At 60.2% G+C, this 27,901-nt stretch overlaps 5 protein-coding genes across 6 annotated transcripts; 1 reads left to right on the top strand and 4 right to left on the bottom strand.

Annotated features, from left to right (window-relative positions):
* Nucleotides 1-22: 22 nt before the first annotated feature.
* On the bottom strand, nucleotides 23-4,485 carry LOC135303695 (pepsin A-like). The gene is made up of 10 exons (XM_064425788.1): nucleotides 4,414-4,485; nucleotides 2,034-2,190; nucleotides 1,797-1,941; nucleotides 1,496-1,613; nucleotides 1,262-1,380; nucleotides 980-1,179; nucleotides 743-859; nucleotides 531-669; nucleotides 365-457; nucleotides 23-277 (listed from the first exon to the last, which is right to left on the bottom strand). The coding sequence occupies exons 2-10, from the start codon at nucleotides 2,087-2,089 to the stop codon at nucleotides 128-130; spliced, it is 1,137 nt and encodes a 378-aa protein (XP_064281858.1). The 5' UTR covers nucleotides 2,090-2,190; nucleotides 4,414-4,485; the 3' UTR covers nucleotides 23-127.
* A 466-nt stretch (nucleotides 4,486-4,951) lies between these two features.
* Nucleotides 4,952-9,084, top strand: VPS37C (VPS37C subunit of ESCRT-I). 2 transcript variants are annotated; one of them, XM_064425790.1, is made up of 6 exons: nucleotides 4,952-5,232; nucleotides 5,969-6,098; nucleotides 6,669-6,773; nucleotides 6,847-7,018; nucleotides 7,233-7,315; nucleotides 7,568-9,084. In XM_064425790.1, the coding sequence occupies exons 3-6, from the start codon at nucleotides 6,681-6,683 to the stop codon at nucleotides 8,282-8,284; spliced, it is 1,065 nt and encodes a 354-aa protein (XP_064281860.1). In that variant the 5' UTR covers nucleotides 4,952-5,232; nucleotides 5,969-6,098; nucleotides 6,669-6,680; the 3' UTR covers nucleotides 8,285-9,084. The 2 variants fall into 2 exon arrangements, with proteins under 2 accessions (XP_064281860.1, XP_064281859.1); XM_064425789.1 differs by lacking the exon at nucleotides 4,952-5,232 and adding an exon at nucleotides 5,596-5,661.
* Nucleotides 9,085-9,384: 300 nt separating this feature from the next.
* Nucleotides 9,385-10,331, bottom strand: CD5 (CD5 molecule; the record flags this gene model as incomplete). The annotated part of the gene is made up of 3 exons (XM_064422697.1): nucleotides 9,385-9,778; nucleotides 9,857-9,961; nucleotides 10,214-10,331. Coding segments are annotated over 3 exons (309 nt in total), but the record flags the coding sequence as incomplete, so codon positions are not given.
* A 77-nt stretch (nucleotides 10,332-10,408) lies between these two features.
* Nucleotides 10,409-19,012, bottom strand: LOC135302327 (uncharacterized; the record flags this gene model as incomplete). The annotated part of the gene is given in 16 exon segments (XM_064422698.1): nucleotides 10,409-10,773; nucleotides 10,932-11,219; nucleotides 12,281-12,580; nucleotides 12,699-12,761; nucleotides 12,842-13,123; nucleotides 13,388-13,426; nucleotides 13,963-14,177; nucleotides 16,748-16,928; nucleotides 17,089-17,235; nucleotides 17,320-17,412; nucleotides 17,503-17,598; nucleotides 17,683-17,805; nucleotides 17,903-18,040; nucleotides 18,138-18,209; nucleotides 18,296-18,655; nucleotides 18,658-19,012. Coding segments are annotated over 16 exon segments (3,102 nt in total), but the record flags the coding sequence as incomplete, so codon positions are not given.
* A 2,429-nt stretch (nucleotides 19,013-21,441) lies between these two features.
* Nucleotides 21,442-27,689, bottom strand: TMEM132A (transmembrane protein 132A). The gene is made up of 11 exons (XM_064425792.1): nucleotides 27,496-27,689; nucleotides 26,414-26,622; nucleotides 25,733-26,338; nucleotides 25,301-25,656; nucleotides 24,746-24,904; nucleotides 24,477-24,669; nucleotides 24,263-24,406; nucleotides 23,987-24,189; nucleotides 23,481-23,757; nucleotides 23,071-23,262; nucleotides 21,442-22,994 (listed from the first exon to the last, which is right to left on the bottom strand). The coding sequence occupies exons 1-11, from the start codon at nucleotides 27,548-27,550 to the stop codon at nucleotides 21,915-21,917; spliced, it is 3,474 nt and encodes a 1,157-aa protein (XP_064281862.1). The 5' UTR covers nucleotides 27,551-27,689; the 3' UTR covers nucleotides 21,442-21,914.
* Nucleotides 27,690-27,901: the final 212 nt, after the last annotated feature.

Genomic DNA, 27,901 nt, shown 5'->3' on the forward strand with positions numbered 1-27,901 from the left:
TCTCAGAGAGACACGGCACGGGGCGCTTCTCCACACCTTTATTGTCCTCGGTGGTGGCAGGAGTGCCAGGAAAGGGACAAGCCCTGCCAGCCACCGAGGTGGGGACACCTGGGATTCCCATCCCAGCTCAGGGCAGCCGGGACAGCCCCACCTTGTTGTTGGCCCTGTCGAAGATGACGTAATACTCCCGGATAAAGACATCCCCCAGGATCCAGAGCTCGCCCTCCTCCGTGGGCACATCCATGCCTTGCAATCCCAGGGTGCAGTACCCGTTACTCTGCTCCAAGCACATGGAAGGGAGTGGTCACCAGCTGTTGGATCCCTCCCTCTATCCCCACAAACCCATTCCCAGCGGGATGCTCACCCTTAACACATAGGCTCTGGGCGGCACTGGGAATTCTTTGCCGTTGATATGGAAGATGAGGCTGGGAAGGTTTCTGATGGCCTCACAGCTGATCTGGGGAGGACACAGCAGGTTAGCGGCCATTCCAGCTGGGATCAGATGTCCTAGGGAGCATCCTGAACCTCACCTCACCACTGTAGCTGGCACCAAGGCGCCTCATGAGGGTGCGGAAGGCCCGGATAGGAACAGCCAGCAGAGTGGTTCCTGTATCCACGATGGCCTGGCATCCCGAGGAGCAGGCCACCGGAGTCCCGCTGACGGAGACACTGGAAAGAGGGATGCAGAGTGAGCCTGGACTCCCCAAAACACCGGCTGGAGGGCAGGGAATACTGGGAATACCCCTCCATGGCGATCTGCCAGTAGGTTTCAGCAGAGAGTGGGATCCAGGAGATGCCTTTGGTGGTGTAGTAGGGATCAATGGCACCGAAGAGGACAAAGCTCCCACCTTCACTGTCCCTGGAAAGGCAGATCCATCTGGGGTTTTTCCCAGCCCACCAACACCTCCATTCCCATTGGAAAATGGGGCCAGTGTGAGGGAAAAGGGAGAAATCCTCAGCAGCTTTGGCTGGGATTTACCTGCTCAGATAGACAGAGAAAAGACGCCTATCCACGAGGTTTTCCATCATCATGTTGTCGAAGACAGGGGTGGCTCCGGAGGAGGCAATGCTTGGGAATGCCAATCCCAGGATGCCATCAAAGGGGGTGTAGTAGAAGAAATCCCCTGGCTCTGTCTCGGCCAGCCCAAAAATCTGGTTGCGGACGTTGATGCCAGCAACCTGGGAGAAAGGAGACAGGTGTGGATTGGGCACGATCCCAAGGGATCCCATGGGATGAGGGGGCTGGAGCGCCTGGCCGTACGTCGACGGTGTCGTATCCCAGGATTCCGGTCATGCTTCCCGTGCCGTAGGCGATGAACAGGGTGTCATTGGTGCTGAGGAACGTGGAGGATTCCGCGGGATTGAAGCGGTTGTGGTTCCCTGTGGGGGTGGGAAGGACAGGGATTGCCTGGGATTTGTCCCTTGGGAAAGACTGGCCAGAGCCATGCAGGACTACTCCCAAAGGACACATTCCAGACTCATTCCAGACACCTACTGCAGGCTGGGCTGGAGCAGAAGACTGAGGGAACCCAGAGGTTGGAGGAACCGGTGTCAAAGACCACGGTGAATTCCTGAGGTGGGGTCCCAATGGAGATGGTGCCAAAGTACTCATCCTGTTGGAATGGGATTGGGAAGGGGTTAAGGGGATGGGGAAAGGAGAATGGATAAGGGGCTAATGGAATAAGTTACAGGGATGGGGAAGGGACTAGTGGAATGGATAACAGGCCAATGGCATGGGGAAGGAGCCAGTGTCCCCCTGTGCACCCTGATCCCAGTTCCCAATCCCAGCCCCTCACATCCATGTAGTTCTCCAGGGGCTCCACGGCGATGCCCGGGAAATACTTGGCAGCCAGGTTGTAGGGATGCTGCTCCAGGTAACTCTCCAGCAATCCCTGCTCCTGCAGCCTCTGCCGCAGCGACTTCATCTTCCTCAGGGGCACCCTGTGGACAGGGACCGGGATGCATCACTGGGATGTGCCCTTGGGATCACCCCGCATCCCACATCCCTGTTTTGGGGACCCCCTGGGGCTCACCTGGTCTGGAAGCCCTGGGCCAGGCCCACCAGGGTGAGGAGCAGGAGCAGCTTCATGGTGGGAGCTCACGGAAAATGTGCCTCCGATCCCGGCCCCGCTCCTTATATCCTGGCTCCGGTGTTTGGCCGGAGGCCCCGATAAGAAAGGCAAACTGCTCCTGGGATGGTTATCAAAACGTCCTTAAGGAAGGGGGGGTAGGAATGTCAAGCTGGGGGATCCCCCTATTCCTGGGGGGATTCAGGCCACAGGTATGTTGGGATGGGCGGGAAGAACTCCAGGTTATTCTGTGGGAGCTGGTGGGAATGCAGGGCTGTTCGTACCCTGAACCCTCTCGTACCTTGCTGGAGGGTTTGAGCCAGACACTTCCAGGAATGGGGCAGCCACAGCTTCCCGGGAATTCCATTCCCAGGAATGATTCACCACCCTTACAAGGAAGAATTTCTTCCCAATATCCCATCTAAACCTGTCCTCTGCTACTAGGAAGCCGGTGCCCCTTGTCCTGTCACCTCAGGTCCTTTTACAAAGTCCCTCTCCAGCTCTCCTGGAACTCCTTGAAATGCTGGAAGAGGCTCCAAGGTCTCTCCAGGTCCTTCTCCTCTTGCCAAGGCTCCATGATGGATTTTCAGGCTGCCAGGTCCAGATTTTCCATGCTGGGAATCAGCCAAGGCTTTCTCCTTTCCAGCCCCCTACAACACATCCCATCCTCCTTTTTTTCCCCCTCAGGGACAATCCGGTGCTCCATCCCTTTTCTCCCAACATTCCCCACCCAGGTTCTTCTTCATTTCACTCCCCCAGTCCAACCTGGCATCACACCCTCAGATTCTTCTATCATTCTGAGCCGGGATGGGGCTGATTCCAAGGGAGGAACGCCAGCTCCAGCCTCAGGGAGCCTTTGATCTCCTCCAGGACAAGGTGACCGTTCCATGGATCCAGCACGTGGTGACGTGACCGGAGCCAAGTTGCCCAATCCCGCTCCTGTGACCTTCATCCAGAGGCATCCAGAGCTTGGCTTTCCCCCAGCTCGTCCCAGTTTCCCCCCACTTCAGGGACTTTGGAAGTGGGAATGGAGTGACAGGAGAAGGCTCCAAACTGGAAAACAGGATACTGGGAGGAACCTCTTGCCTGTGAGGCTGGTGAGGCCCTGGAATAGATTTCCCAGAGAAGCTGTGGCTGCCCCATCCCTGGAAGTGTCCAAGGCCAGGCTGGAGAAACCAGCCTGGAATGTGTTCCTGTAAATTTTGGAGTTACCAAGTTTTCCTCCTTTTTTGGCCAAAATAGTAGAGAAAACAAAAAATATGAAGTTTTCCCAGGGCTATTTATCCATCGAATTACCAAAACTGCCATCCTTGGAGATCAGGATTCCTGTTTTCTCAATGGGAAAAAACCCACATTTGCCCAATTATGGCAAGTTCTAGGACAAGCTCGTTGTGCTGCTGCTAAATCCCATAAGAGCAGAACAATGGATCCAACAGGGATGGATTTTTGGATGGATGATATCCACAGAAGGAAGAAGCTGTGGAATTCAGGACTGGGGAAAAAAAAATGGGAATTGTGATTTAGCACTAATTAAATCCAGAATAAAATCTGTGAGGATGGAAAAATAACCCCTTTTAGGGCGTGAAACGGTTTCCTGGGAGAGAAATCCTGAATTTTCCAAACCTTGGTGGGGAAATGGAGGGCATGAGATGCTGGATCTCGGAATAATCCATCCGGGTGCTGGGAGCTCTGTGGATGGGAGCAGGTGGCCTCCCTGCCAGAGCTCTCCTTGGCACCAGAGGGCACCACAGCATGCAGAGATCCCAAAAACCCCCAGCTGGAAAAATGGATCTGGATGCTTTCCCTCCTGGCTGATGCAGCAGGGGCTGGGTGAGGATTCCCAGGCAATAAAATTCTCCCAGAATTTAGGCTTTTACCGGGAAAATTCAGATTTTTTAAATGTCGTTTTGACGTGCAAACACCCCTTGGGATGAATTTGACTTCCATGGGAATCACCCTCTGGATCAAACAGGGATTTTCAGGCTTTTGGGACATCAAAACTCCTTCTGACAAAACTTCCTTAATTTTATCTCTGCAGCCACCAAAAAAATTCCCCTTATGGAGACAGAGCTTTCATTGGAAATGGATTCATGAAGTCAACTTTTCCAGGCCCTGTTCCCAGTTTTTCTTGTCCCTTCCCTAAAGGCTTTTATCACACGGGTGCTTTATCGGAGCTGTCAGATGAAAGGAGGGAAATCTGACGCTCCTGAGGTGTCAAATTTCCCATATTGGATTCAAAATATTTAATTAACTTATCAAGGAAGCCCAGGGATGTTGGCTGATCCTTGTGGGAATGGAATTTTGCAGAACAGGACCTCGGGGTGCTCAGGTCACCTTCTCCTACCTGCTGTGGGCGATTTTGGCTGGGATTAAGATGTCATCCAAGGGGAAAAAACAAGTGGAACCATCTTTTGTGGAAATTAAGGATATTAATAAGCAGCTAACGGGAATATCCTTCCAAAACCACCTAAACTTATCCCAAGTTTATTTCTGGATAACACTTTTAAATGGGTATTTTTCCATTTCTTCTGTACGAATCCAAACACAATTTTCCCCTCTCCTCAAACCTTATGTTTTAACATAAAATGTTAATTAAACATTTTCCCAGCTCTGTGGAAACTGCTCCAAAAGAAGCCTGGAAAATGTTGTTTTTTCCCCTTTGGCAAGTCAAGTCCCTTTTCTTTCCCATGGCACTGGGGGTTTGACCCGGTTATCAGCCACGCTGGGAACAAATTGTCCTTGATTTATCCAGAATTATTTGGGATCATATGACTCCCGTTTGTTACACAACAGCCCTCAGGTGATGGGGTAGAGGCGCCTTTCCCAGATCCCAGCACTTCCCCAGCACCTGCGTGACCTTGCCCAGACTTCCAAAGGAGCAGAAATCATGGAGCTCTTCCCCTGCCTCGTCCTCGCTTGGGTTTTGGGAACGTGGAGCATTTTCCAAGCATGTTTTGGAAAAGCTGGGTTTGTGGAGAGGGCGATGGGACTGAGCTGCCTCAGGAACATTCCTGTGTCACGCGAGGAGGAGCCGAGCAGGTATTCCAGAGGAATCTGCTTTCATCCAGCTGGAAGAGCCCGACATCTTATGAAGTTTTGGGATATTGCCGAGGTCTCTATGTGCTTCCTAAACCACTTCCAACCTGGCCTCGGACGCTTCCAGGTATGGAGCAAGTGCAGCTTCCCTGGGCATGTCGCTGTGGCAGCCTCACAGGGAAGGACGCATTCCCGATATCCAACTTAACTCCAGGCGAAGCCTTGCCCCCTTTCCCTATCGCTCCACGCCCTTTCCAAAACCCCTCTCGGAGCCCCCTGCAGCCCGGAAACACGAAGGATATAATTCCTAGAGCAGCTACAGCTCGGGGAGAGCCCCGCGGGTAGCCAAAGAGCGATTATTGATTAAAAAATGCCATTAAATTGATCCGTGCTCCCGCCCCCCCCAACATGGCGGCGCTGGGAGGAACCGCCCCCCTCACGCCCGAGGGGGGGGGGGGGCGCGCGCCTCCCGCCCCGCCCGAGGTGGCCCCGCCCACTTCCGGTTTGTACCGGAAGCCGGAAGCGGCGGCGGGCGGAGGGTCGCGGTGGCGCTTCGGTGAGTCCGGGGGAGGGCCGGGAACGGGAATAACGGGAATAACGGCGGGATAGCGGGGATAACGCCGCTGCTCCCGCCACGGCGTTCGCTGCAGCCCCGCAAGTGGGCAGCCCTTTGCGTCCGCCTTCCTGAGCGCCTGTGGATGCTTCCCGGACCCCACCCCGAGCTTTCCCGCTCCCACCCTTCCCGCTTCTCCCTCTTAAACTCCATGGAAGTTCGCTGCTACCCCCCTGAAAGACCCAAATCGGGTGATTTCAGCCCCACGCCTGCAGCGCGGGATTGAATTCCCATTTTTTCCCTCGGACAGGTTTGTCTGGATCGTGGGTTGGGCAAGCCTGAGCCTCGGCGTGGCTCTTGCGGCATTCCCGGTGTAATATCCTTGGGATGTTCCACCTGGATGAGAGCTGGAGGAGCTTGGAGTGAATAGGACAGCGCAGGTGTGTTGTGTTTCCTTGGGTTTTGGGACATTCCCGCGTTATTCCATCCCCCCTCTTGGAATTTACACCACACACGGGATACTTGCTGAACGTACCAGACAGCCGGGAATGCTTGGGATAAATCATGGATATGGTGCAGGAAGGCCATCGCTTCCCCTGATCTTTTTGTTTCGCTGAATTCCGTGGCGGGAAGGTGGAAGTGGGTGATCCCTGAGGTCCTTCCCAGCCCTGTGCTCAGATCCCAGTTTCCTGGGTGGGATGGGATGGAGACTGGAATGAGGTGGGTTCTGGAATGGGACGGAGACATCCAGCTGGAATTTGCAAGCTGGGGCTGTGGGTGGATTTTTCCTTGACAGAACACCCTGGGATATGCAGAATCCCACCCAAACAGGCTTGGGAAAGGGGGAAAAGGTTTTTCCCAAGCAGGAGTTAGTGGGAATTGCGTTGCTCCCTCTCAGCTGACAGATCCCAGCAGAGCTGCTCTAAAGGCTTTAACCACCCTGGATTTCAGCTGGAAGCCTATTCCCAGCTGGATTTGGGAGTTGATTTGCCTCTTTTTCCACGTGCCAGGGGTCTGGGAGGATGGACACGCTGAGGAGCCGGACGGTGGAGGAGCTCCGGGAGCTGCAGGAGGATTCCCAGGAGATCGAGCGCCTGGCTTTGGAATCCCAGGAGGTTCGTGCCAGGAGGTGGCTCCGGGGTGTCCCCGTCCCCTTCCCGTGCTCACCATCCCAAACTCCCTCCACAGGTTCAGGAGCTGCAGCTGGAGAGGGAGATGGCCCTGGCTGCCAACCGGAGCTTGGCCGAGCAGAACCTGAAATTCCAGGCGCCGCTGGAGACGGGACGCAGCGACCTCTCCAAGAAGTACCAGGAGCTGCAGGAGCTGGCTGGGAGGTGCAGGGAGCAGAAGGAAAAGCTGGGTGAGCACTGGAGTCTTCGCCCAGGAAGGATTCTGCTTCCTGGGAAGCTGATATCCCTCTTTTTTCCCCAGCAGCCCGATGTTATTCCTCTTGGGTTTCCCTCTTTCCATCAGCAGCTCCCAAGCCCTTTCCTGGGGGCTCTCTGCTGGCTTTTCCCTGGTTTCTGCTCTGTGATGGTGACTTTGGTTTCTCTTTCCCCCTTTGTTTTTCCCAGAGAAATTCTCAGCAGCGCTGCAGCCTCAGACTTTGCTGGATCTCCTCCAGGTGGAAAGCCAGAAGATTGAGGAGGAATCTGAGGTGAGCTTAGGCCTTAAATCCCTTGGAAATTCCAGTGATTCATCCTCAAAGCCTTGCAGTTAAACCCAGTCCCTAAAATCGTGGATTATCTTTGGAGCCTGCTGGGTTTTCTCCAAAGAACTGCATCCATCCTTGTTTGTGTGTGGGTGTCGCTCCTTGGGATGCGGCTGGGAGAGACCTAAATCAGGATTTTAGGGAAGAGGAGGAGCAGGGGGATGCAGGAATGAGCCCGAGGCTGTTCCTTTCTTCCAGAAAATGGCTGAGAAATTCCTGGAGGGGGAGGTGCCCCTGGAGACGTTCCTGGAGCAGTTTTCCGGGATGAGGAAGTTGTCCCACCTGCGCCGGGTCCGAGTGGAAAAGCTGCAGGAGATCGTGAGGAAGTCGGAGGGATCCCAGGAGCGCACCAGGGACTCTCAGCCTCCTCTTCCTCCTCCTCCTCATGTTCCCACGGATCCACCAAAGCCCTTCCCACCGGGATCTCCGGCCTTCCCTCTGCCCTACAGCCCGGCTCCGGCCCTCCCGCCCGGCCCCGCTGCCCACGGAGCGCTGCCTCCCGCCCCTTTCCCGGGCTCTCCGGTCGCCGTGGGACACGTGGCCTCCTCCCAGCCCAGCTCCCAGTCCGCCTTTCCCTACCCGCTTGCTCCAGCTCCCGGATATCCGGCGGCTTCCGCTGCTGACTCTGCTCCAGGGTATCCCAAATCCACCTCGGGAGGCTTTTCCTGGTCTCCGTCCCGGGGCCCACCACAGCCCTTGCCCTATCCTGCTCCCCATCCCTCTCCTCCCCCTGCCAGACCGGGATACTCTCCCTACGTCCCACCTGGAGCAGGGAGACCGCAGTGTCCGTACCCCACCCAGCCCCCTCTCCCGAATTTCCCCATCCCAACGCAGGCTCCCTATCCCGGGCCTCCCCCACCCTTTGGATACCCCCCGCCTCCCAACCCTCAGCGTCCTACCTGGCCTGGATACTAATCCGGGACTTCTGGGGAGCATCCTGTGCTGATTCCTCCTTTTTCTGGGGACTGAGGAAGAGGAGGGATTCCAGAGTGTTGCTCCTGGATCCGTCGGTGCAAAGGAATTACACGGGATAAGTCACGGCTCCGGAGGTCGGAGCGAGAGGCAGAGCCAGACCAGCAGAAATCCAGAGAGGAGAAACCTCCAGGGAAACCTTGGAGCACCTTCCAGTGCCTAGAGGGGCTCCAAGAGAACTGGACAAGGACTTGGACAAAGACTTGGAGTGATGGGATAATGGGGAGTGGCTTCACGCTGTCAAAGGGTGGGTTTAGATGGGATTTTGGGAAGAAATTCTTCCCTGTGATGGTGGTGAGACCCTAGAATGGATTTCCCAGGGAAGTTATGGCAGCTCCATCCCTGGAAATATCCAAGGCCAGGTTGGACAGGGTTTGGAGCAAGTGGAAAGGGATTGGAAGTGGCTGATCCTTAAGATCCCTTTTCACCCAAACCATTCCAGGGCTGTCAGTGGGAGTCAGTGATTCCCACCCGGGCCTGGGCAGCCTCCAGTATTCCCGACCTCCCGTGTGGTTTTTCGGGCTCCTCACATCTCCCTTCTCAGGAAACACTTGGAAACGGAGGGAATGACAAACGATGGAAACGGGATTTGCTTTGCTCAGCACTTTATCCTTCAAATCCTGCCTGTATCCCTTTAAGTTATTTATAAGGAACGATTACTAATGGACTAGGATGAGGGACTGATGGAAGTAATTCCATCCCTGGGATTAATTAGAGTAATAAAACTGGATGAATTAATTGCACTCTGGAGTCATGGCCCTGGTTACTTTGGGAAGCAACAGAACATCCGGATAAGGATTGATCCCTTTATCCCTTCCTGGCATTCTGCTTCCTTTGGATCCCATCACTGAAATCTTTCACCCCCTCCCAGAACCATCTTCAAGCCTGCTTCAATTCCTGCATTCCTAGCATTTATCCCTGGGATCAAAAAAACAGGGAAAAGGTGTTTCCCTGTCCGTCTTTTCCCTCCTGACTGGGGGTTTGGAGTCACACTGGGATAATGGAAGGAAGAGGACAAGGAGTAATTAGTACAAAACCCCAATTTTATTACAAGTATTTGTTATTAAATATCTCAGACTCATTCTCAGTATTCCCACCCTTGCATCCCTATCCTTTATCCATCATCCCAACTCTTTATCCTGGTTTGGAGAAGCTGGTGATCCCACTATTCCAAAGGGCTCCTTGCACCCCCGTACCTCTTAAATTCCTATAAATAGCTTTAAAAAAACCCCAAAAACCTCCTTTTCTCCCAAGAGGAAGGTGGGAAGTGCTCCTGGAAGGGTGCTGGAATGCTGGGATGCCCCCAAAGCTGAGGTGGGAGGTGGCATCAGCTCCTTTGGGAAGCAGGGAATCACACCCTGCGGGCAGAGTGCAGGTCGTAGTCGCTGTCCGAGGAGTTATCCGGAGGGTTGGAACGCCGGCACGCTGCTTCCAGAGCTGTGGAGGGCATGGATGCACCTCGTTGGATTCACTTCCATGGCAAAGGAACGGGAAGGAGCCACTTCCAGCACTTACCTGGGTAAGCGGAGAGCTGGGAGCTCTTTTTGGGGGCCTGAGCGTAGTCGTTGTCCCCTCCCTGTCCCCGAGGCCTCGGAGCGGTGCTGGAGCGGTGGAAAGACACTGGAGAAGACAGCGGGATTGGGATTTGGGGGTTGGAACAGCAGCTTGGAGGGAACAAAGCCACCCAGGAAGGGGCTGAGTAAAATTGGTCCCTGCTCCAGGCCCGCCTCTCCTGGATCAGTTATATTCCAAAAGGAAGTGAGATCCAGGGCCCTTGTGCCAGGATCCGGGGGGAACAGCCCACCCAGACCCCAGATCCATCCCCAGGAACTCCAAATCCCATTCCCAGCTCCCCAACAAGCTGCTCCTCACCTGTCTGGTTGAGTCCTGTGGGGCCGATCCACTGGCGCTGCTTCTTCTTGGAGACTGAGAGAGAGGGAGAACTGTGTTTCCAAGGATCTTCCTGATCCTTCCTCCAGCTGCTTCCCCCCTGCCAGCCCCATATGTCATCCCAAATACTGCCCCCCTTCCCAATAATCCCCCCCGGGATCCTCCACCTGCTCTTTTGTTTCTGCTTGGAGCTTAATCCCTCTTCCCGCTCCCACACTCCATGTGGGACAGGCTTGGGGACAATGGGGCAGGTCTGGGGATAATGGGGCAGGGGGATCTGTCAGGCTGAGCAGCCAAATCCCCCCCCAAGGAGTTTAGGGAAGCATCCATGGAGCTGCCAGCCCTGAGCCGGCACGTGGGGATGAAGGAAGGAAGAAAAGAAGGATGAAGATCCCGAGGTTGTCCCCTACTTCTCTTCATCAGCTTCCGATAGGCAGGAGGGCCACAGATCAGGGAAAGGATGAGGAAAAGCAGCAGGGCCAGGCAGATGCTCACGACGGTTCCAGCAGGTGTTCCAGTGGGAAGTGGCTTTGAGTCCTGGCCTGGAAAGAGCACGGGTGTCACTGGATGTGTCCAGCTGGAGATGTGAATATCCATTACCCCGCCAGGAACCCAAATCCCACGTGGATTTGGTCCCCCCATCCCTCCCCGTTCCATAGGTGTGGCAATTCCAGCTCCCAGCACGGATCTCGTGGCTTACACACAACTCTGGTCCGGGAGCAGCTCCGGGCATTCCCAAGTTTGGGCTGGCAGAGGTGCAGGGGTTCGAGCTCACAGGTGACTCCCGTCGAGGGAGGCTCCCGGATTTCCATGCTGGAAGTGAGATTCCCGCAGCCCAGCTCCCGGCAGATCTGCCGGCCACGCTTGTCTCGCTGCGCTGCTCCGGACTCGCACAGATCCCACCACCGCCCCGCATGGAACACCTGGATGTCCCCTTCACACGGAGTGGGGCCGGCCGCCAGCCTCCGCAGGGCCCGCGGCTGGGAATCTGCGGGAGAGAGGAGCACATCCGTGGGGAGAGGGGTGGGATCCACAGGGAGGGTCAGAGCCACGGGGAGGGGTGAAATCCACGAGGAGAGGATGGGTACAGGGGGATCAGACCCATGGGGGTCAGAGCCACGGAGTGGGGTCAGAGCCACAAGGAGAAGGGAGTCAGATCCACGGAGATGGGTCAGACCTGTGGGAAGAAGAGCCAGAACCACAGGGAGAGAGGAGTCGGACCCACAGGCAGACAGGGATGATATCCACAGGGATACCACTGGCACATGCTCATCCTTCTCCCAGCGCCAGCTCCTGGCACAGGGATGCTCCCGGCAGCTCCCTCATGCCACAGGGACTGAACCAAACCAGAGCCAGGCATGGAGTGGCTTTGAACTCTTCCCATGGGAAATGCAGCATGGAAGCCAGCTCTGCCAGCTGCCACAGCCCATTAAACCCCTAAATCCCACGGGATTCCAAGCTGGGGCAGATGGCAGGACCCACAAGGAGCCTGCTCCGAGCTTCTTGGCTTGGCTGTCTGTGCCATGGAGCTGGCACCGAGCTGATTTCCAGGGAAACACTCATGGAAAATGACAGGGAGAGGCCTGTGGCTGGGAGATGCTCATGGCAAGGGAAAGATGCTCTGGCAGGGACGTGCCTGTGGCAGGGAAGAGGGTCATGGAAAAGAAGGGATATGCCTGTGGCACGGAAGATATCCAGGGACATGCCCGAGGCAGGGAGATGATGGAGCATGGATATGCCCAAGGCGGGGAAGGTGCTCAGGGAGCTGCCCACAGCAGGATGCCCAGAGCCAGTGTTCCCAGCTCCAGCTGGAATTTGGGATGCTGCCATGGCCGCTCTCCCTCCCCGGCTCGGAGCTGCCGTGCTCGGCGCTGCCGGGAACTGAGATTTCCTGTTTTGCCTTCGCACCCCGGAGAGGAAGAGCGGGAGTGGGTGGATGGGGCCCATGGGGCCGGCTGGGATGGGGCTGGCTCTCTGTTCTGGGCCCCAAAATCCCCCCGGGGTCTCCCACCGGAGCAGGAAATCAGGGATCCTCAGGACCATTCTCACCTGAGCAGGTGATGAAGGCGGGCGCTTTGCCCCGGGGGCTGCTCCTGTTGAAGCAGTCCAGCAGGGAATGGCTCCCGCAGGAATCCACTGCCTCCCACCGCACCGGCAGGTGGATCCCGGGATCCGGCTTGCCGTGGCTGCTCCCGGCAGTGCCACAGCGCAGCTCCTGGCAGATGAGGGTGACCAGATGTGTCCAGGTGTCCGGGATGCTCGCCACAGCCCCCCACAGCCCCTGCTTGTGCAGCTCCAGGAAGCCAGAGCAGCTGAAATTCCCGTCCACCAGCCGCAGCCTGGGGGGTCCTGGACAGGGATTGGTGATGCAAGAGGAAGCGTTATGGATTGGGATGGCAATTTTTCCATTGTTTAGCGGGAAGTTCCCAAATTTGAGGCTACAGATTCCCTGGGATGAGGTGCTTACCCGTGGGCTCTGGGGTGGTGGCCGGGGGTGTTGGTGGGGGCTTGGGAGTGGTTTTCACTGGCTCTGGAATGAGAAGAGAGGAACCACGTGGGCATGGATGATCCCTAGGGATTGAGGTGGCCGGGCTGGGGGTCCAGGCTCACCTTTACAGGCAACGATGACATGCTCTGTGCAGTTTTCCAGCTCCCACTGGCATCCCAGTGGGTTGCTGCACCTCCTGGGCTGACTCTGTGGCCCTCTCCCACCGGGAATGATGAGCTCCAAGGGCTCAGAGGTCGGGGGGCCGCACTCCAGCTGCTGGCAGATCCAACCCAGGTCTCCCATGCTCACGCTCTCCCAGCAGATCGGTCTCCACTGGTGTTCCCAGTTCACCTCCAGTATCCCAGTGCAGCGGCAGCCGCCTCTGCTGAGTCTCAGGCTGGATTCTGTGGGAAAACACCGGGAAAACACCATCATTAGGGGCTTTCCTTCCCTTCCCAGTGGGTTTTCACCCTGGGAATGATTCCCAAGGCCCCTTGGTGGGGGTCTTGGAGAACAGCGGGAGGGAATGGGAGCGTGGAGGGGTCGAGGGAATGTGGGGGCTTGAGCTGGGACCCCGCGATGCCGCTTCCGGATGATGCAACTCCAGCACCCGCCGTGCTCACGGAGCTGTGGGGGCATTCCCAAAGGGCTGCTCCCCAAATTCTCACCTCCAGGGATCCAGGTGGCTCCTCCATGGTCAGGGATGGCTGTGAGAAAGAGCGGAAATGGGGTGTCAATCCCGCATCCCGCCCTGCAGACCCCGGGTTTGGGACAGCGGCTCCGCTGCTCGGCCCGTTGATGGTTATTTTGAGGAAAAGGGGGGTTTTGTGGGGAAACTGGGATTTTTGGGGGAGAAAGGCGATTTGCTGACTCCTCATCTGTCTGCTGGGGGATTTTTAGGGCAGAGAAAAGACGAGGGCCCTGCAAATTACTGCTAATTAGCCCTGCTCCTGGGTGGAATGTTCGGGAATGATGCCATGAAGATGGAGGGCAGGGCGGGAGCTGCCAGGGAATGAGGATGTGGGGATACCTGGCTGCCCTCAGCACCACTGGCTCAACCTGGGACCCTGGGGACCCCCAGAGTGAGGTGGGTGGGGATTTGGGGGGTCACCAGGGTGCTTCCCACCCCAAGCCCCAAACCGTGGCTCACTCGAGGTGCGGATCCCACCTGGAGCGGGAAAACCGGCGGGGCTCTGCCACGGGATCCGAGGGGCACACCAAGGCCAGGGTGCCCGGTACTCACCCCACATTCCCAGCAGGAGGCACAGGATGGGCAGCCGGGTTGCCATGGGCTCCGCTGGTGCCATGGGGGCACGGGAGGCTCCGGGGGCTCCGCCGCCTCCGCTGCCCGGCCCCGAGCAGGCGAGGGAGGGGGCCCGGACAGGAACCGGCTGTTTTTCCTCCCTCTGTGGTTTTTTGACGTCACCTCTGGGCCCGTTTGAAGACTCTGTTGCCTCCCTGGGTCCCGCCAAGCATGAGAGGAAAGGGGTGAGAAACATGTGGGGTTCAGGCCCCACCAAATCCCAGGGTCTCCGCGGCTCTGGGAAAGGGAGGTAGTGAATATATCCAGTGCCGAGGGAGATCTGGGGGTCCCCGAGCCCCCCAGGGTTGCAGAGGAGTTGATGCCCATCCTGGCATCCCCTAAAACTCTGTGATTAGCCCAGGAATTGGATGGGATCCAGGCACATCCCAGGTTCTGGCATTCCAGGGACACCCTACAGCCCTGCAAGAGCACGTGGGGCACCAGCAGTGCTGGGCCCGGGCAGGGCAGAGGCGTTAATTGATTGTGCCCTAATTAAATGCTCTGAATCCAGGTCAGGCATGCTAATGAGGCAGCTGTTTTCCATTGACCCTGTGGTATTCCTGCTGGAAGGAGAAATGGATGGAACTTCCCATCCCATCCTGCTCCAGCATCCGTGGATGCTCCAGTGCCCAGCCCTGGAGCAGGATCTCAGCATCTGGGTGCTCCCTGTAGCCATCACTTGATCCCATCCCAGTTATCCCAGCGGTTCTGCTGATCCTGGTGGGAGCAGGCCCTGTTGGAATATCCCACACTGGGGTCCTGGAGCTGCCCCCCACCCACTTTGGCTTTGAAAATTCCCTGGAAAAGGGGTGCAATTCCCAGACCTGCTCCCACAGGAGTCGATGGAGGGTCCGCAAGCCACAATCCCCCAAAATCAACCTGAAATTTGGGATTCCCCTCAAACATCCCAGGACACTGTGCCTCCAGGAAAGATCCGTTATCCAAAGGTGTGTGACCCCCATGGCTATGGGGTGCCTGGGGTCCAGCCCTTCCCTCAGAGCAGCGACTGCCTCTGGAGGCCATGAGATCCCAAGGACAGGATTTGGCTTTGCATTGAGCGTCTGCCTTGCCTCGGGCGCTGCGAGTCAGCTCAGCATCCTGAGCGTGCCGTGGCAGCTCGGGATGATTGGAATCCCTTCCCGGGGGGAGTCTGGGGGGCGCTGGGAAGTGCTGACAACGCTGCCTGCCGTGAGGAGCCTTTTAAAAAGCAGGAGCTGCCTTTGGAGCGAGCGGGAAGGGGCTTGTCGGCTGTCGGCACGCTGCTGGGATCATAATGATGAGGAAAAGGGGGATTTTCGGGGCGGGAGCAGCTCGGAGGAACGGTTGGCACTGATATGGCTGTGTGGGGATGGAGGTGACGCCCGGGCTGGGTTGTCACGCTCCAAGGGCAGTGTTATCCCCAGGGAACTGGTGCCCCCAGGCTGTTGGTATCCCCAGGGAATTGGTGCCCCCCAGGGCTTTGGTACCTTCCAGGGCTTTGTTATCCCCAGGGAACTGGTGCCCTCGCAGGAATCAGCACCCTCAGGACGCTGCACATGGGGATCCCAGTACATCCACACCCCCTGGATTCTGTGACCCCTCCAGGGCATCAGGACCTGCCCGCAATTCATCCATCCCTCCAGGCCTGTCCATGCCACAATCCCAGTGATCCCAGCCCCCCGGAGCCAGGAGAGGGGCTGGGGCTGGGGCTGGGGCACCCCCCGTGCCCGCTGCGCTCTCGGCCCGCGCCTCGCCCCGTGCCCTTTGTCGGGGTTTTGCTGCTATTTTGGGATTTCCTCCGTTGTTGCGGCTCCTTTGTGCGGGGCCTCTCGCTCAGCAAACAGCTGGAGGATGTGGGGGGGGGGGGCACATTTTCCACTTGGGGTGCAGCTGAACCCCGACCTGTCTCTGCTCCCCGGGGAGACAGAGATCCGACGCGGGGCCGGGCGGGAGCAGCCGGCTTGGGATGGGCAGCAGGGTCCCAATCCCGGGGTGGTGGGTGGGTGCTGTGCCCCTTCCCAGCTTTTGGGAGCACCCCCAAATCCCAAAGCTGGGATGGTGCTTGGCTCCAGCTTCCTTCTGGGATATGGATGGACTGGGAGGTGCTGAAGGGTTTGGGGGTTCCATCCCACCCTCACAGGGCACCACCCAGTGGGTTTGGGGTGGCACATCAATGGCTTCCCTTCCAGCATCCCTGGAGACTTCCTGGACAGGATTTATGGACAGCATGTTCCCGGGATGGGGACTGTCCCAGAAGGGTGTAGGCAAGCTCTGGGGGGGACATGTGGGACTTCCAAGTCCACCCTTCCTGCAGTTTAATTTCCACCCCTGGCGCTGTGGAGCTGGATCAGGGCCCTGCCACCCCTTCCCTGCTGCTGTGGGCTGGGGCTGGGATGTTTGGCCATCTTTGTGTCAGTGGACAAGTGGGAGCACTTGGTGGCCCAGTCTCACTGCAGGGCTGGTGACACCCCTATGGACAAGGGACACGGTGGGAAAAGCTTTTAATGGCAGCACAGAGGAGATGGCTGGAGAATTCTGGAGGAGATAGCCGAGAATTCCAGGAGATTTGGCCTCTGGAGTGGTGGGACAGGCTCAGTAGGCAGAGTCCTGGATGTCGTCGTAGTCGCTGCCCTCGGAAAAGTCGGGATCCTCCCCGTGTTCCCCCGAGGGACAGGACGGATCTGACCAGCCTGCAAAGACAGAGCCCATCAGGAGGATTTGGGAATTCCTGGAACTCCCTGTGTACCCCACCTCCAGCGCAGGATCCTCACCTGGGTGTGAGGAGGGGTCTCCGGGGGGCTCCGTCTCCTGCACGTTCTCGTACCACTCCCCCGAGGAGGTGCTGGAGCTGCCGTCGGGATCGGGATCTGCCGGAGCTGCAGGTACCCAGGGCTGGGAGGGCACTGGGGCGGGCGCTGCCGGGGGAACTGGGGGAGCTGGGAGGAGCAGAGTCACTGGCTGGCACTTTCCAGCCCTGCTCCCACTCCATGGCGTCCCCCCATTTCCTCCCTGAGGTGGAACCCATCCATCTTCCCATCCTTGGGGTCCCTCTATCCCTGCTCCCATCCCTGCTCCCACACTTCCCACCTGTGCCGCAGCCATGGCCGGTGGCTGCCGGGTGCCCCTGGGGGCCCTGGGCAGGGGGGGGAATGCTGCCATTCCAGTAGGGCTCCGTGGATGAGGTTGAGGATGAGCTGGAGGAGCTGCGGAGTGGGGGGCCTGGCCTGGCTGACTCTGTTAGGACAAGGACATCAAATGTGGGAACAAAGATACTGGAAGAGGGGGTGGCCACCATTCTATCCATGGGAGAGACCCCACCTTGTGTCATACCGTCCTCAGGGAATGGCTCCATCCTGTCCTGGCTGGGTCTCAGAGGAAGAAAATCCTCCCTGGAATGCCGGCGCAGGGAGTCTGTGGGAAGGGGAGAGGGGTGGGAACATCCTGGGTGACAGGGATCCCGGGACAGGGCGTCAGGGATCCCAGAGGAAGTGGGATGCTCACTGTAGAAGGTGGACAGGGCGACAGGAGGCTTGCTGCTGAACTCATAATATTCCGAGTCGGAATCAGAATCCTTGGAAATGGCTGTGACCAGACAGTCTGGGGGGTGACAAGGGGATGTGGCATCTGTCACCAGCTGGCACCTCTGGCCCCACAGCCCCTGGGGGGACCTGCCAGACCCACCTGATTCTTTAGGAAGGCTGGTGGGAGTCTTCCTGTAGTCGTTGGGGATCCTGGAGGGAGCGCTGGGGCGCTGGGAGCTGTGGGTCACCAGGACTGGCATGGGTATTCCCAAGGAGGACATGGCTGTGGGGACAAGGGGATGCACCCACTCCATGGCTGAGCTGAGCCCAAAAAGTGAGGATCGTGTCCCAGTTCCATGTCTGGATCCAGAGTTCCTTACCGCTCCTCTTCCTCAGCCTCAGCAGGGCAGTGGAAAAGGCCAGCACGGAGAGCAGGAGCAGCGCGGCCAGCACCAGGCACAGGACAAAGAGGGGACTGTCCACTGGCGGTGTCCCCAAGGTCGGGGTCCCCTCCTCGGCTGGGACAGGGAACAGACACAGCTCATCCCACATGAATCTTTCCTGCTGGGAATTTTACCCTGATCCCAGGGAACGGCTGAGGGCTCGGACACTCACCGTGCAGGACAGTGACATTCCTGGGTGTCACCTCAGCCGCCGTGGGTGTTGGCACCTCCAAACCCTGGGAGCCTGGAAAGGGCGGGAACAGAAATGGGACGCTTGGGAGAGAGCAGCACCCAGGCCGTGCCTCAAATCCCGTCAGCAGGATGTGGTACCGTTGCAGATGACCCCGGCAGCCCCGGATTGGTAACAGGGAGCGGATTTATTGAAGATCCAGAGGCACTCTGCCAGCGAGGGCTGCAGGTTGTCACACATGTATGTCATCTTCCCGGGAAGTGTGTGTCTGAAGGAGGGCCGCTGGAGCACATCCCCGCATCCCAGCGTCCGGCACAGCACCGTGGCCTCCGCCTCGTACCAGGTGCTGTTACACACCGTGCTCCAAGTGCCGCGGAAGAACACCTCCACCCTGCCGGCACAGCCATCCCGGCCTCCGGAGAGCCGCCACTCCTGGTGCTCTGCTGGAAGAGCGCAGCCATGAGGGCGCGCCATCCACATCCCCCGCTCTGGAATGTTCCAAACCCACCTGAGCAAACCACGCCAGCGTCCTCCTTGTGGCTGCAGTCGTGCTCCAGCGCGGCCGGACATTCCCAGAGGTCCCGCTCGTGTCCCTGGCATCCCACCTCATCCCGGAGGATGGGGCCGTGCCCGCGGCCGAAGGCGGCGTTGCCGTGGGCTCTCACGGCGTGGCCGCACTGCAGTTGGCGGCACACGACGTCGGCGTCGGGAATGTCCCAGCCGTCGTCACACACCGTCCCCCACGTCCCCTCCTGCTCCAGCTCCACCCGGCCCTCGCAGCGGCTCCGGCCGCCCACCAGCCGGAGCGCTCTGGGACCTGGGAGGTGCACCGGGAAGGGTGAGCTGGCGTTGTCCCAGAATCCCAAAAAAGTTGGTGCAAGGATGTCCCTCACCCTCCCGCACTCACCCGGTGTCACTGAGGTGTTCCCAGCCGGAGTACTGGGAGGTTCTGTCGTTTCTGTGGGGACTGTGGGGAGAAAGGACAGAGGGAAGAGGTGCAGAGCCCCCAGGATTCCCAGTTTGGAGGGGTGCATCCCAAACCCACCAAAATGTGGCCAAGAGGATTCTCCCAGCTGTGAGTGCACAGTGGGGAAACCCCCGGGCTCTGGCAAAGTGATCACGGAACTGTTGCATCCCAAAAATCAATCCCTGTGTGCCCCAGGATGTTTCTCAGAGCTAAATCCTGGTGTGGGATGTGCTGGGAGAATTTGGCCTTAAATATGGGAATACTGGGACACGACTCAGTGGTGGAAGAGCTGAAATTTGTGGTGTCATCCTGCATCCGTGTTGTTCCCGCCTTCCGGTTCATGCCTGCAGACACAGAGGGGCTGGACCTGTCTGTACCCACCTGCCTACACCCACTCCAGAGCCACAGGTGAGTGGATGATCCAGTTATCCCTAAAAATGCCCCATTTGGCTCCTCCAGGGGGAAGGATTCAGCCCCAGAAGTGAGGCATCCAGGGGGGGCTGCTTGGGTGGGAATCCTGGGAAGAGACACCAGAGCTGGTGCAGTGTGGATTGGAGTTAAAATGTTCAAGGATAAGGCCAGGGATGAGGGCAGAAGGTGGGAATGAGCTGCTCCAGCAGGGGACGGAGGTGTGAGAAGGGCGGAAATGGGGTGACGGGGCCGTTTCCTGATCAATTGGAGGCCTCCAAGCAGCTCCTGGCAGACATTTTGGCAGCCAAACAATCCCAAATCCTGCCAGGGTGGGGAGGACAGGTAGTGTCACATCCCAAAACCATCCAGGGGGTACATGAAAAACAGGATGGGCTTCAGGCCGAGTGCCACCCTGTTCCCGAAGGGACTGTAGGTGGGATGGCTCCGAGAGCACCTTTAGGGGCTTAGGGTCCTCTTCTAGGGGTTCCCAGGGTGCTTTTGGAGGGGATCCAAGGGGATCTTAACCCTTAGGAGAATTCCCAAGCCCTAGGATACTCTTTCAGAGGATCCCCTTCCCTCTGAGTGTGTTGAGGGGCAGCATCCTCCACCACTGACACCCCTGTTGGGAACCCCCCAGAACCCCCAGTGCTCCCCATCCCAGGGAGGTGGCAGGTCCCCCACCCCCAAATCTGTGGCTCCACCACCCCAAGGTCCCAAGAGAGCGACGGCGCGGGCCAGGATGGGGACGGTGACGTACCTCGTGCAGGTGCCACGGCAGAAAGAGCCACCAAGAGCAGGCAGAGCCCCCCCATCCCCTCAGCGGGGCAGCCCCATGGAATTCAGGGGTCTGGGATTCGGGGTGTCCCTCTCTCAGCAGCCTGGGGACGTGGCTTGGCCGTGTCCCCGCGCTCCGGCAGCCCCGGGAGTGTGGCGGAGGGCAGGAAGCCGACTCAGTGCTGTGGGGTGGAGGAGGGTGATGGGGTGGCTCCATCCTGCCCTGGCAGGGAGGAAACAGGGTTTTGGGGACCCCAGAGACCCTCCGGGGCACGGGAGCCTCGTGGATCTGGTGGTCCCACCCCGAGGGACACAGATCTGGTGGAGCCATCATGATCTGCAGCTCGTTTGTGCCTCCAAGTCATGGATTTGGGGTGGTGGCATGGGGGACTCGGGGCCTCCCGAGATGTGGGACATCTGTGGGGTGATGAAGAGCCAGGAATTTCCCTCTTCTCCCTGTTGTTTGGAGTCAATGTTACCTGCAGCTCCACATCCTCAGCATCTTCCAGCATATGCAGGATCACTCCAGGACCCTCCAGGAATATTAAGCGAGGTGTAAGGCTGGAATTTCCATGGGTGGGAGGTGGGGCGTCCCAGGAGACGTTGATCCCCACCCTGGGTGAGGGCTGGGATCCAGCTGAGCACCTGGGGGGACCCAGGATGCTGGGAAGGGGGGACAGGATGCCAGTCACGTCCTCTCAGCAGTGTTTTGGGAAGTTTGGGGAAGCTGGGAGCAGGGTGATGGGGTGGGGGATCTCCTGCTGTTACCCAGGGTGTCTTGGGATTGCTGGGACTTACTGGGAAGCTGGAAGAGTGGGAATCCCCATGGCCACTAATACAGGGAGGTGCTGAGGAGACATTTAGGAATGTTGGGGACATGCAATACCAGGCTGCTGTTGGGGTTGGAAAGGTGGAGGGGGAAGATGGCAGGAGAGGGAGGAAGGCAATCCCTTATCCCAAGGTGACCCCAGCTGGGCCGTGGCCAGGCCCAGCCCAGATCCAATCCCGTGACCAGCTCCCACGTGGAGCCAAGGTCAAGGGCATGTGCCCATTCCCAGGAGCCTGGCACTGCCATGGGGGCAGGGGGGGACGCGGTGTCCGGATCACAGGAGATGGCTCAGAGGAGAATCCCAATCGTTTTTTTAAATACTTTATTTTTGTAACAACGTCAGAATTAAAAATTTTCCATAAATACCAGCCCCTGGCAGCCCCTTCCCGGGCGTTCCCGATAAAAAATGTGTACAAAACGGATGCGTGGCCGGGGTGAAGGTGGGGGGGATACAGGATCCTCCCCGGGATCAGACCACAGGAATCATCACCACCATCATCATCACCACTATGAACACCATGTCGCAATGAGACCCAAAGCAGTAAGAGCATCCCAAATTCCTCCCCGGTGCCGCTGGGATCCAGCCCCCGTAAGGATAGGGCTGGGAGACCCCCTCTCACCCTCTGTGGGCACCTTGGGGTGGTCCCAGGAGGCCACCAGTGGTCCCCGGCCCATCCCACTGGGAAGAGGGGTGTCCCCCCAGCACGGCACGGGGAGGAGGTCGGGCCCTTACTGGTTTGCCCGGGAATTGGGGGCTCCGGGAGTTGCCCCCTCGGGGTCAGGAGCTGCCGCGGATCCTCTCCATGTAGCTCCGGAGCTCCTCGGGATCCCGCAGCCCCATGTCCTCGCACACCCAGCGGATGTCGTCCTCGCTGGCCACCAGGATTGACTGGACGTGGGGGGTGGCCGGGGGGGGCTCCTCGGGGACACGGGGGGGGCCGAAGGTGACAAACTCCACGCGCTTCCTGCGGCCGCCGCCTGGAGCCGACCCCTCCTTGCGGGGCGGCGGGGCTCCGGGGCCCGGGGAGCCGGGGGGAGCCCCGTCCTCGCTGGAGCCCGGGGGGCCCCCGCAGCCACAGGCGGGGCCCGGGGATGCCGGGGGCTCCGGCTGCCGGCGGTCCGGCTGTGGCCGCTCCAGCTGCTGCCGATCCAGCTGCCGGCTCAGCTCTTCCTGGTCGGTGCCCAGCCAGACCCAGTTGTGGGGTTGTGGGGCCGAGAGGGCCCCGCCCGGCTCGGGCAGCTCCTTCTGCTGGTACCGGAGCACGAAGAAGATGCAGTTGACGAGGAAGATGAAGATGGCGAGGCAGAAGACTCCCAGGAGCACGTACATCCCAATTTCCAGGTCGGTCACCCGCTCCGGAGCCTTCACAATCTCCTCCTCCTCTTCCTCCTCCTCCTCCATGCCGGCACGGTTGCGTCCGTAGCCTTCCTCCTCATCCTCCTCCGAGGAAGACCCCTGGAGCTTGGTGGCTGCTGGCCCCACGCCCGCGGGGTCCCTCTGTCCCACGGTCACCGCCTCCCCGGACATGGCGCCCTCGGCCCGCGGGAAGGGCCGGGGGCTCCCGGGAGAGGGGACCCCCACCTCGAGCCAGGCGGTGCCGGTGGCCAGGGCGGCCGCGCGGTGCCGGCCACGCCGGCACGCATCCGGGGGATGCAGGCTGAGCTGGAGCAGGGCCCCCCGGCCCGGCCCCTCGGCCACCACCCACGGGTGGGCAGCGGGGACCCCAGGGGACCCCCTGACGGTGGCAACAGCGCGGTTGAGGGACGTCACGGTCAAGGCCACGTCGTGCCACCCGTAGAGCTCCAGCGGGGCCAGCGTGTGGTCGGAGAAGGACAACCAGATGGACAGGGTCGCTTCCTGGTGGGATGACAAGCGGGATGGCAGAGGTTTGGGGGACACCGGGGAGACTGGGGTCACTCCTCACCTGTCTCACCTGCTTGAGGGCCCGTAGCGTGGGTGTGCCCAGGACAGTGGCAGTGACCACGCCAGGCTGATCCGGCTGTGTCCGCAGGGATAAGGAGAGCCCGGCCACCACCTGGGCGTGGAGCTCTGTCACCGTCACCTTCTCCTCAGAAACCACCAGCGTCTGCTCCCCCAGGATGGAGTCGGAGAGCGGGGAGCGCACCTGGAAGCAGCTTGTGAGTCCCCCAGCATCCCTCACGACCACTGTTTCCTCTTCCCTTTCCGTGCCAGCCCCTCCAGCCCCTCAGTTCCCTCCCTCCCTGTATCCTGCCCAGCTGCCACTGGGATCATTTCCAGCCCCCCAGCTCCATCCCGGCAACCTTCCCACACCCCCAGATCTTCCCAGGATCCCCCAAATTCTCCACAAACAACCTCGTTTACCTCCACAGAGGTGACTCCAGGCTCCCGGCCCACAACCACGGCCCCCGCTTCCAGTGAGGCCACGCGGGGGTCCTGGACACGAGTCCGGGCAGCCACCAGGTGGGTGACATCCAGGAGCCACTCAGGGCCGGGCAGGTAGGACAGGTGACGGCCACCATCCAGGGGGTGGGCCACAAAGTGTGCCAGGACACGGAGCCCCGTGCGCTGGAACTGGGCCCGGCAGCCCCGCGCCCGCCGCTCCGGCTCCTCTGCGGCGTCCTCAGACTCCACCACGGCACTGGGGACAGGGACAGGATGACGACAGTCAGAGGATGGGGTGACAAGGGGTTCCCCAGGGGCATGGGAACAGGGATTGAAGGACAGGGTGACAGGTATTCCACGACAGGGTGACAAGAATCCCGAGACATAGGAGTGTGTTGGGGGCTCACTGATGCATCCCCACACATCAGGTCCCTGCCCCATTCCCGTCTCCCCCTTTTCCCACCATGCCATTCCGTAGGGCTCACCTGTCAGGCCCCCCAGGCAGTCTCCAGCCACGGAGCTGCTCCAGGATGGGATCTCCCAGCTGGACACGGAGCGGGAGCAGTGGAGCCCAGACGGAGAAGCTCAGCTCTGCGCGCAGCCGGCGCACCCAGAAATCCACGCGGGCCCCCCGCGCCCCTCGGCTCTCCTTGCCCCCCACGAACACCAGGTCGCAGGAATCCGACACCTGCAAGGGTGCATGGAATTCCGTGGGAATGTCCCGGGGTGAGGCGGGATAGCGAGGGGATAGCAGGACTCACCTGCAGCACCTGCTTGTCAGCGGATTCGCATCCCACAGGATCCGTGAGCTCAGCCACTCCACCCCCTGCTTCCACAGCCACCAGTTTGACCGGGATAGCGCGGGGGATCCCGGTCAGCGGCGCCGTGTTTAGGATCTCCAGCTCCTGGAAGCACAGCAGGATGAGGGGGTGCTTTCCATGGGATGGAGGGCTGGACTGGGATGGGGACACCCACCTGCACCAGCGGGACAAGGGCGCGGACGTCCCGCTCTGACACCTGGATTTCCCAGACCAGTTTGTCCTTCTGCGCCTCGGGATCCTGGCCGGGATACTCCACCTGCCACGTGAGGGGCCGCGCCGGCGCCAGCCCCCCCGTCCCGTTTTCCACAGCCACATCCAGGTGCAGGAGCTCAGCCGGCTCAGACACCCTGCGGCACCACACCGGGATCAGGGTGGAACAACCCGGAATTCCCACCGGGATGGGGGTATTGGGGTGCTCCCTACCTGGAGCTGTCAGGGACAACAGGGATGTCCCCAAGCCGCCGGCACGTCACCACGGCCGTGGAGTGCTTGGGACCGCGGGAACGCTCCAGGTGAACGCTCCAGGTGCTGGGAATTGTGGGACGGGCAGAGACCACCTGCAGGCCCTTCTTGGCCTTGACCCTGTGCGGGCACATGGTGTCACACAGTGTCAGATGCTGTCACACAGTGCCCCAAAATGTCACACAGTGTCACATAATGTCAGGTGCTGCCAGACGGTGTCACTCAGAATCACACGGTGTCACTCGCTGTCACACAGTGTCACACACAGTCACACAGTATCGGATCCTGTCAGCTGGCATCACACGGTGTCACACAGTGTCACAGTCACACTGTCACACAATGTCACTCAGTGCACATGGTATCAAATATTCACATACTGCCACAAATTACCACACAATGTCACAGACTGTCACACAGTGTCGTGACTGTCACAGCGTGTCACTCACAGTCAGGCACTCTCACATAGCATCCCAGTGTCCCACAGTGTCCCGGTGTCCCCACTGTCCCCGCGCTCACCTCAGGGTCAGGCTGTCGGCGGTGAAGTTGTGGCGCAGGGCGATGGTGGCCGTGAAGCGCTGCCCGGGCCGCAGGGGGACGTTGGGGACACGCAGCAGCACCTTCTCGTCCAGCCGCACCTCCTGCCGCCGCTCCGGCTCTCCTGCCCGCAGCTCCAGCATTCCCAGGAATCTGGGAGCCTCCTGCTCCTGCCCCCCGCACTCCCCCACGCCGTAGCGCAGCTCAGCCAGCTCTGGGTGCTCCGGGGGCTCCACGGGGTCGGAATCTCGCCGGTGGCTCCGGTGGGAATGGAGGGATCCCAGGGAGAACCAGCGTGGAGGGATCTCCAGCTCCACCACACACACACCCAGTGGGGCCTGCAGGGGAGAGGGGGTCCTGGGGTTAGGCTGGGGGGGAGCTCTGGGTCCCCAGGGGCCCCAGGGTGGCACTGACCTGCAGGCGACATGTCCCCCGGGCCACCCGCCCACGGTGGTGAGCGTGGAGGGTGACACAGGGGAGATCCCGAGCTCTGAAGTGATCCCAATCCCTTGAAGAATCCCAGCTCCCAGGCTGGTCCTGCTGCTCATGGTGGTCCCGGTCTTTGAGGTGGTCCCAGTTCTTGGGGTGATCGTGGATCCCAGGGTGGTGCCGGTCTTTGGGGTGAGTCCGGGTCTTGGGGTGATCCCGGACTCCATGGTGCTCCTGCTGCTCAGGGTGGTCCTGGTCCCTGGGGTGGTCACGATCCCCAGGGTGATCCCGGTTCCTGGGGTGATCCCGAACCCCAGCGTGGTTCTGTTCCCTGGGATGATCCCAGTCCCTGGGGTGACCCTGACCCCCAGGGTGGTCCTGGACTTCAGGGTGATCCCAGACCCCAGGATGGTCCCAGTCCTTGGGATGACTCCGGGCCCCAGCATGATCCTGCTTCCCAGGCATCCAGTCAGGCCCGTACAGATGGAAGAGGACCCGGGCCACGGGCTCAGCAGGGGACACAGAGCTCTCCAGGGACACGGCACGGATGGCCCAAGCTGCTGAGCCGGGGGGGCTCTCCGTGGACACCTCCTGTAAGGACACCAGGATGGTGGTGGGGGCCGGGACAGCCCGGGGTGGCCCAGGGGACACAGGACTCCCGGTTACCTGGCGGATGCTGAACGGGGCGTAGGTGGCCTGGACCAGGGGCTGGGATCCGGCACGAAGCAGCAGGAATGTCTCGGAGCGGGTGTGCAGGGAAGAGTTGGGGGCCACGTCCTGATCCACCCTCTGCAGCCGGTAGGACTCGGGCACCCCAAGGACCTCCAGCTCCGCCGGCAGGAACACGGCATCCGGGGGCTCCCCGTCACCCCTCACTGCAGGGACAAGGACGCGTCACATCCCTCAGGGACACAGCGGGAATGGGTGCACAGGGGTGGCAGGAGGGGGTCTCTGTGCCCACCTTTGTGGCAGCACACAGGGTGACCCCTTGCCTGGGCCACCACATTCTGAGGTCAACCCTGCCATGGTTGCGCTGTCCCAAGGTTATCCCATTCCAGGGTTGTCCCATCCCTGCATCAGGACTGGGGAGGGGGGGCACTCGGCTCCCCCAGTCCTGGCTGTTCCCTGTGGGAATGCATTCCCCGCTGGGGAGAGGCTTGGAACCATGTCCTGCAGGGTGGGATCCACGCTCATGGTGCCCTCACGGTGCCCCCCTCATGGTGCTCAGAGGGATCCCTCATCACAGGGAGCAGATCCCACCTGGATGCCCGGGCAGGGCTTCCTCACGGCCGGGAATTGATCCCACCGCGGGGATCGGGTGTGCGGGAGAGAGGCCAAGCAGATCCCGGGATCCGAGGAGGAGTCCCTCGGGCCGTGGGTTCCCATGGGGACTGGGAGGAGATTCCCCCTTCGAGATCCCAGCGGACCCCACGTTCCCGGGTGAACCCCTCGGGATCCCAGGCGGTGGAGGGGGCACGGATCCCCGCGGAATGGGGGACGCGGATCCCGGGGAACGCGGGGAAGGAGGAGGAGGGGGTGAGGTCGCCCCGGCTCCCGGGATCCCGGCGGAACGGAGGGACCCCGACCGCGGCGAAAGGGGAGAATCGACCCAGGTTGCGGGTCCACGCGGGAGCGGATCCCGGCAGGACGGCGGGAGGGGCGCGGAGCGGGGTCGGAGTCGGTGCCCGGTGCTGTTCCCGGTGCCAGCTGCCGTTCCCGATGCCGTTCCCGGTGCCGTTCCCACTTACCCGGAGCGCAGAGCAGGGCGGCGGCCAGCAGCGCCAGCCGGGCCGCCGAGGCCATGGCCGGGGGGGCTCGGTCCGTCCGCCGGTGCCGCCGGTGCCGGTGCCGCCGGTGCCTCCTGTCGCTCCGCCGGTGCCTCCCGTCCCTCCGCCCCCGTGCCGAGACAATGGGGCCGGGGCGGGACCGGCACCGGCGCCGCCTCGTCCCGCCGGGTCCTAAAGCCCGGCCGTGCCCGGTGCTCCGGCTCCTGCTCCCCAGCCCGAGCCGCATCCCATCCCACCACCCATCCCCAGCCCTGCTCCCCCTCCTGCTCCCCATTCTCATCCTCACCCCATTCCCCATTCCCAACCCTGCCCCCCATTCCGACCCTCATCCCATTCCCCATCCCCACGGCTGCTCCTCATCCTCTTC

Source organism: Passer domesticus, chromosome 6 (genome assembly GCF_036417665.1).
Source record: "Passer domesticus isolate bPasDom1 chromosome 6, bPasDom1.hap1, whole genome shotgun sequence".
NCBI lineage: Eukaryota > Metazoa > Chordata > Aves > Passeriformes > Passeridae > Passer > Passer domesticus.

Bases quoted from the DNA above. Each gene is read 5' to 3' on its own strand.
- LOC135303695 (XM_064425788.1), bottom strand. From the start codon at position 2,089: ATGAAGCTGCTCCTGCTCCTCACCCTGGTGGGCCTGGCCCAGGGCTTC. The intron at 860-979 runs GTAAATCCCAGC...CTGCCTTTCCAG, and splicing joins TTCTCTGTCTATCTGAGCAG to GGACAGTGAAGGTGGGAGCT. The intron at 670-742 runs GTATTCCCAGTA...CCCTCTTTCCAG, and splicing joins TGGCAGATCGCCATGGAGGG to TGTCTCCGTCAGCGGGACTC.
- VPS37C (XM_064425790.1), top strand. From the start codon at position 6,681: ATGGACACGCTGAGGAGCCGGACGGTGGAGGAGCTCCGGGAGCTGCAG. The intron at 6,774-6,846 runs GTTCGTGCCAGG...CTCCCTCCACAG, and splicing joins TGGCTTTGGAATCCCAGGAG to GTTCAGGAGCTGCAGCTGGA. The intron at 7,316-7,567 runs GTGAGCTTAGGC...CCTTTCTTCCAG, and splicing joins AGATTGAGGAGGAATCTGAG to AAAATGGCTGAGAAATTCCT.
- TMEM132A (XM_064425792.1), bottom strand. From the start codon at position 27,550: ATGGCCTCGGCGGCCCGGCTGGCGCTGCTGGCCGCCGCCCTGCTCTGC. The intron at 25,657-25,732 runs GTCAGTGCCACC...TCTCCCCTGCAG, and splicing joins GGGGGACATGTCGCCTGCAG to GCCCCACTGGGTGTGTGTGT. The intron at 24,190-24,262 runs GTGAGTCCTGCT...GCACCCTTGCAG, and splicing joins CTGACAAGCAGGTGCTGCAG to GTGTCGGATTCCTGCGACCT.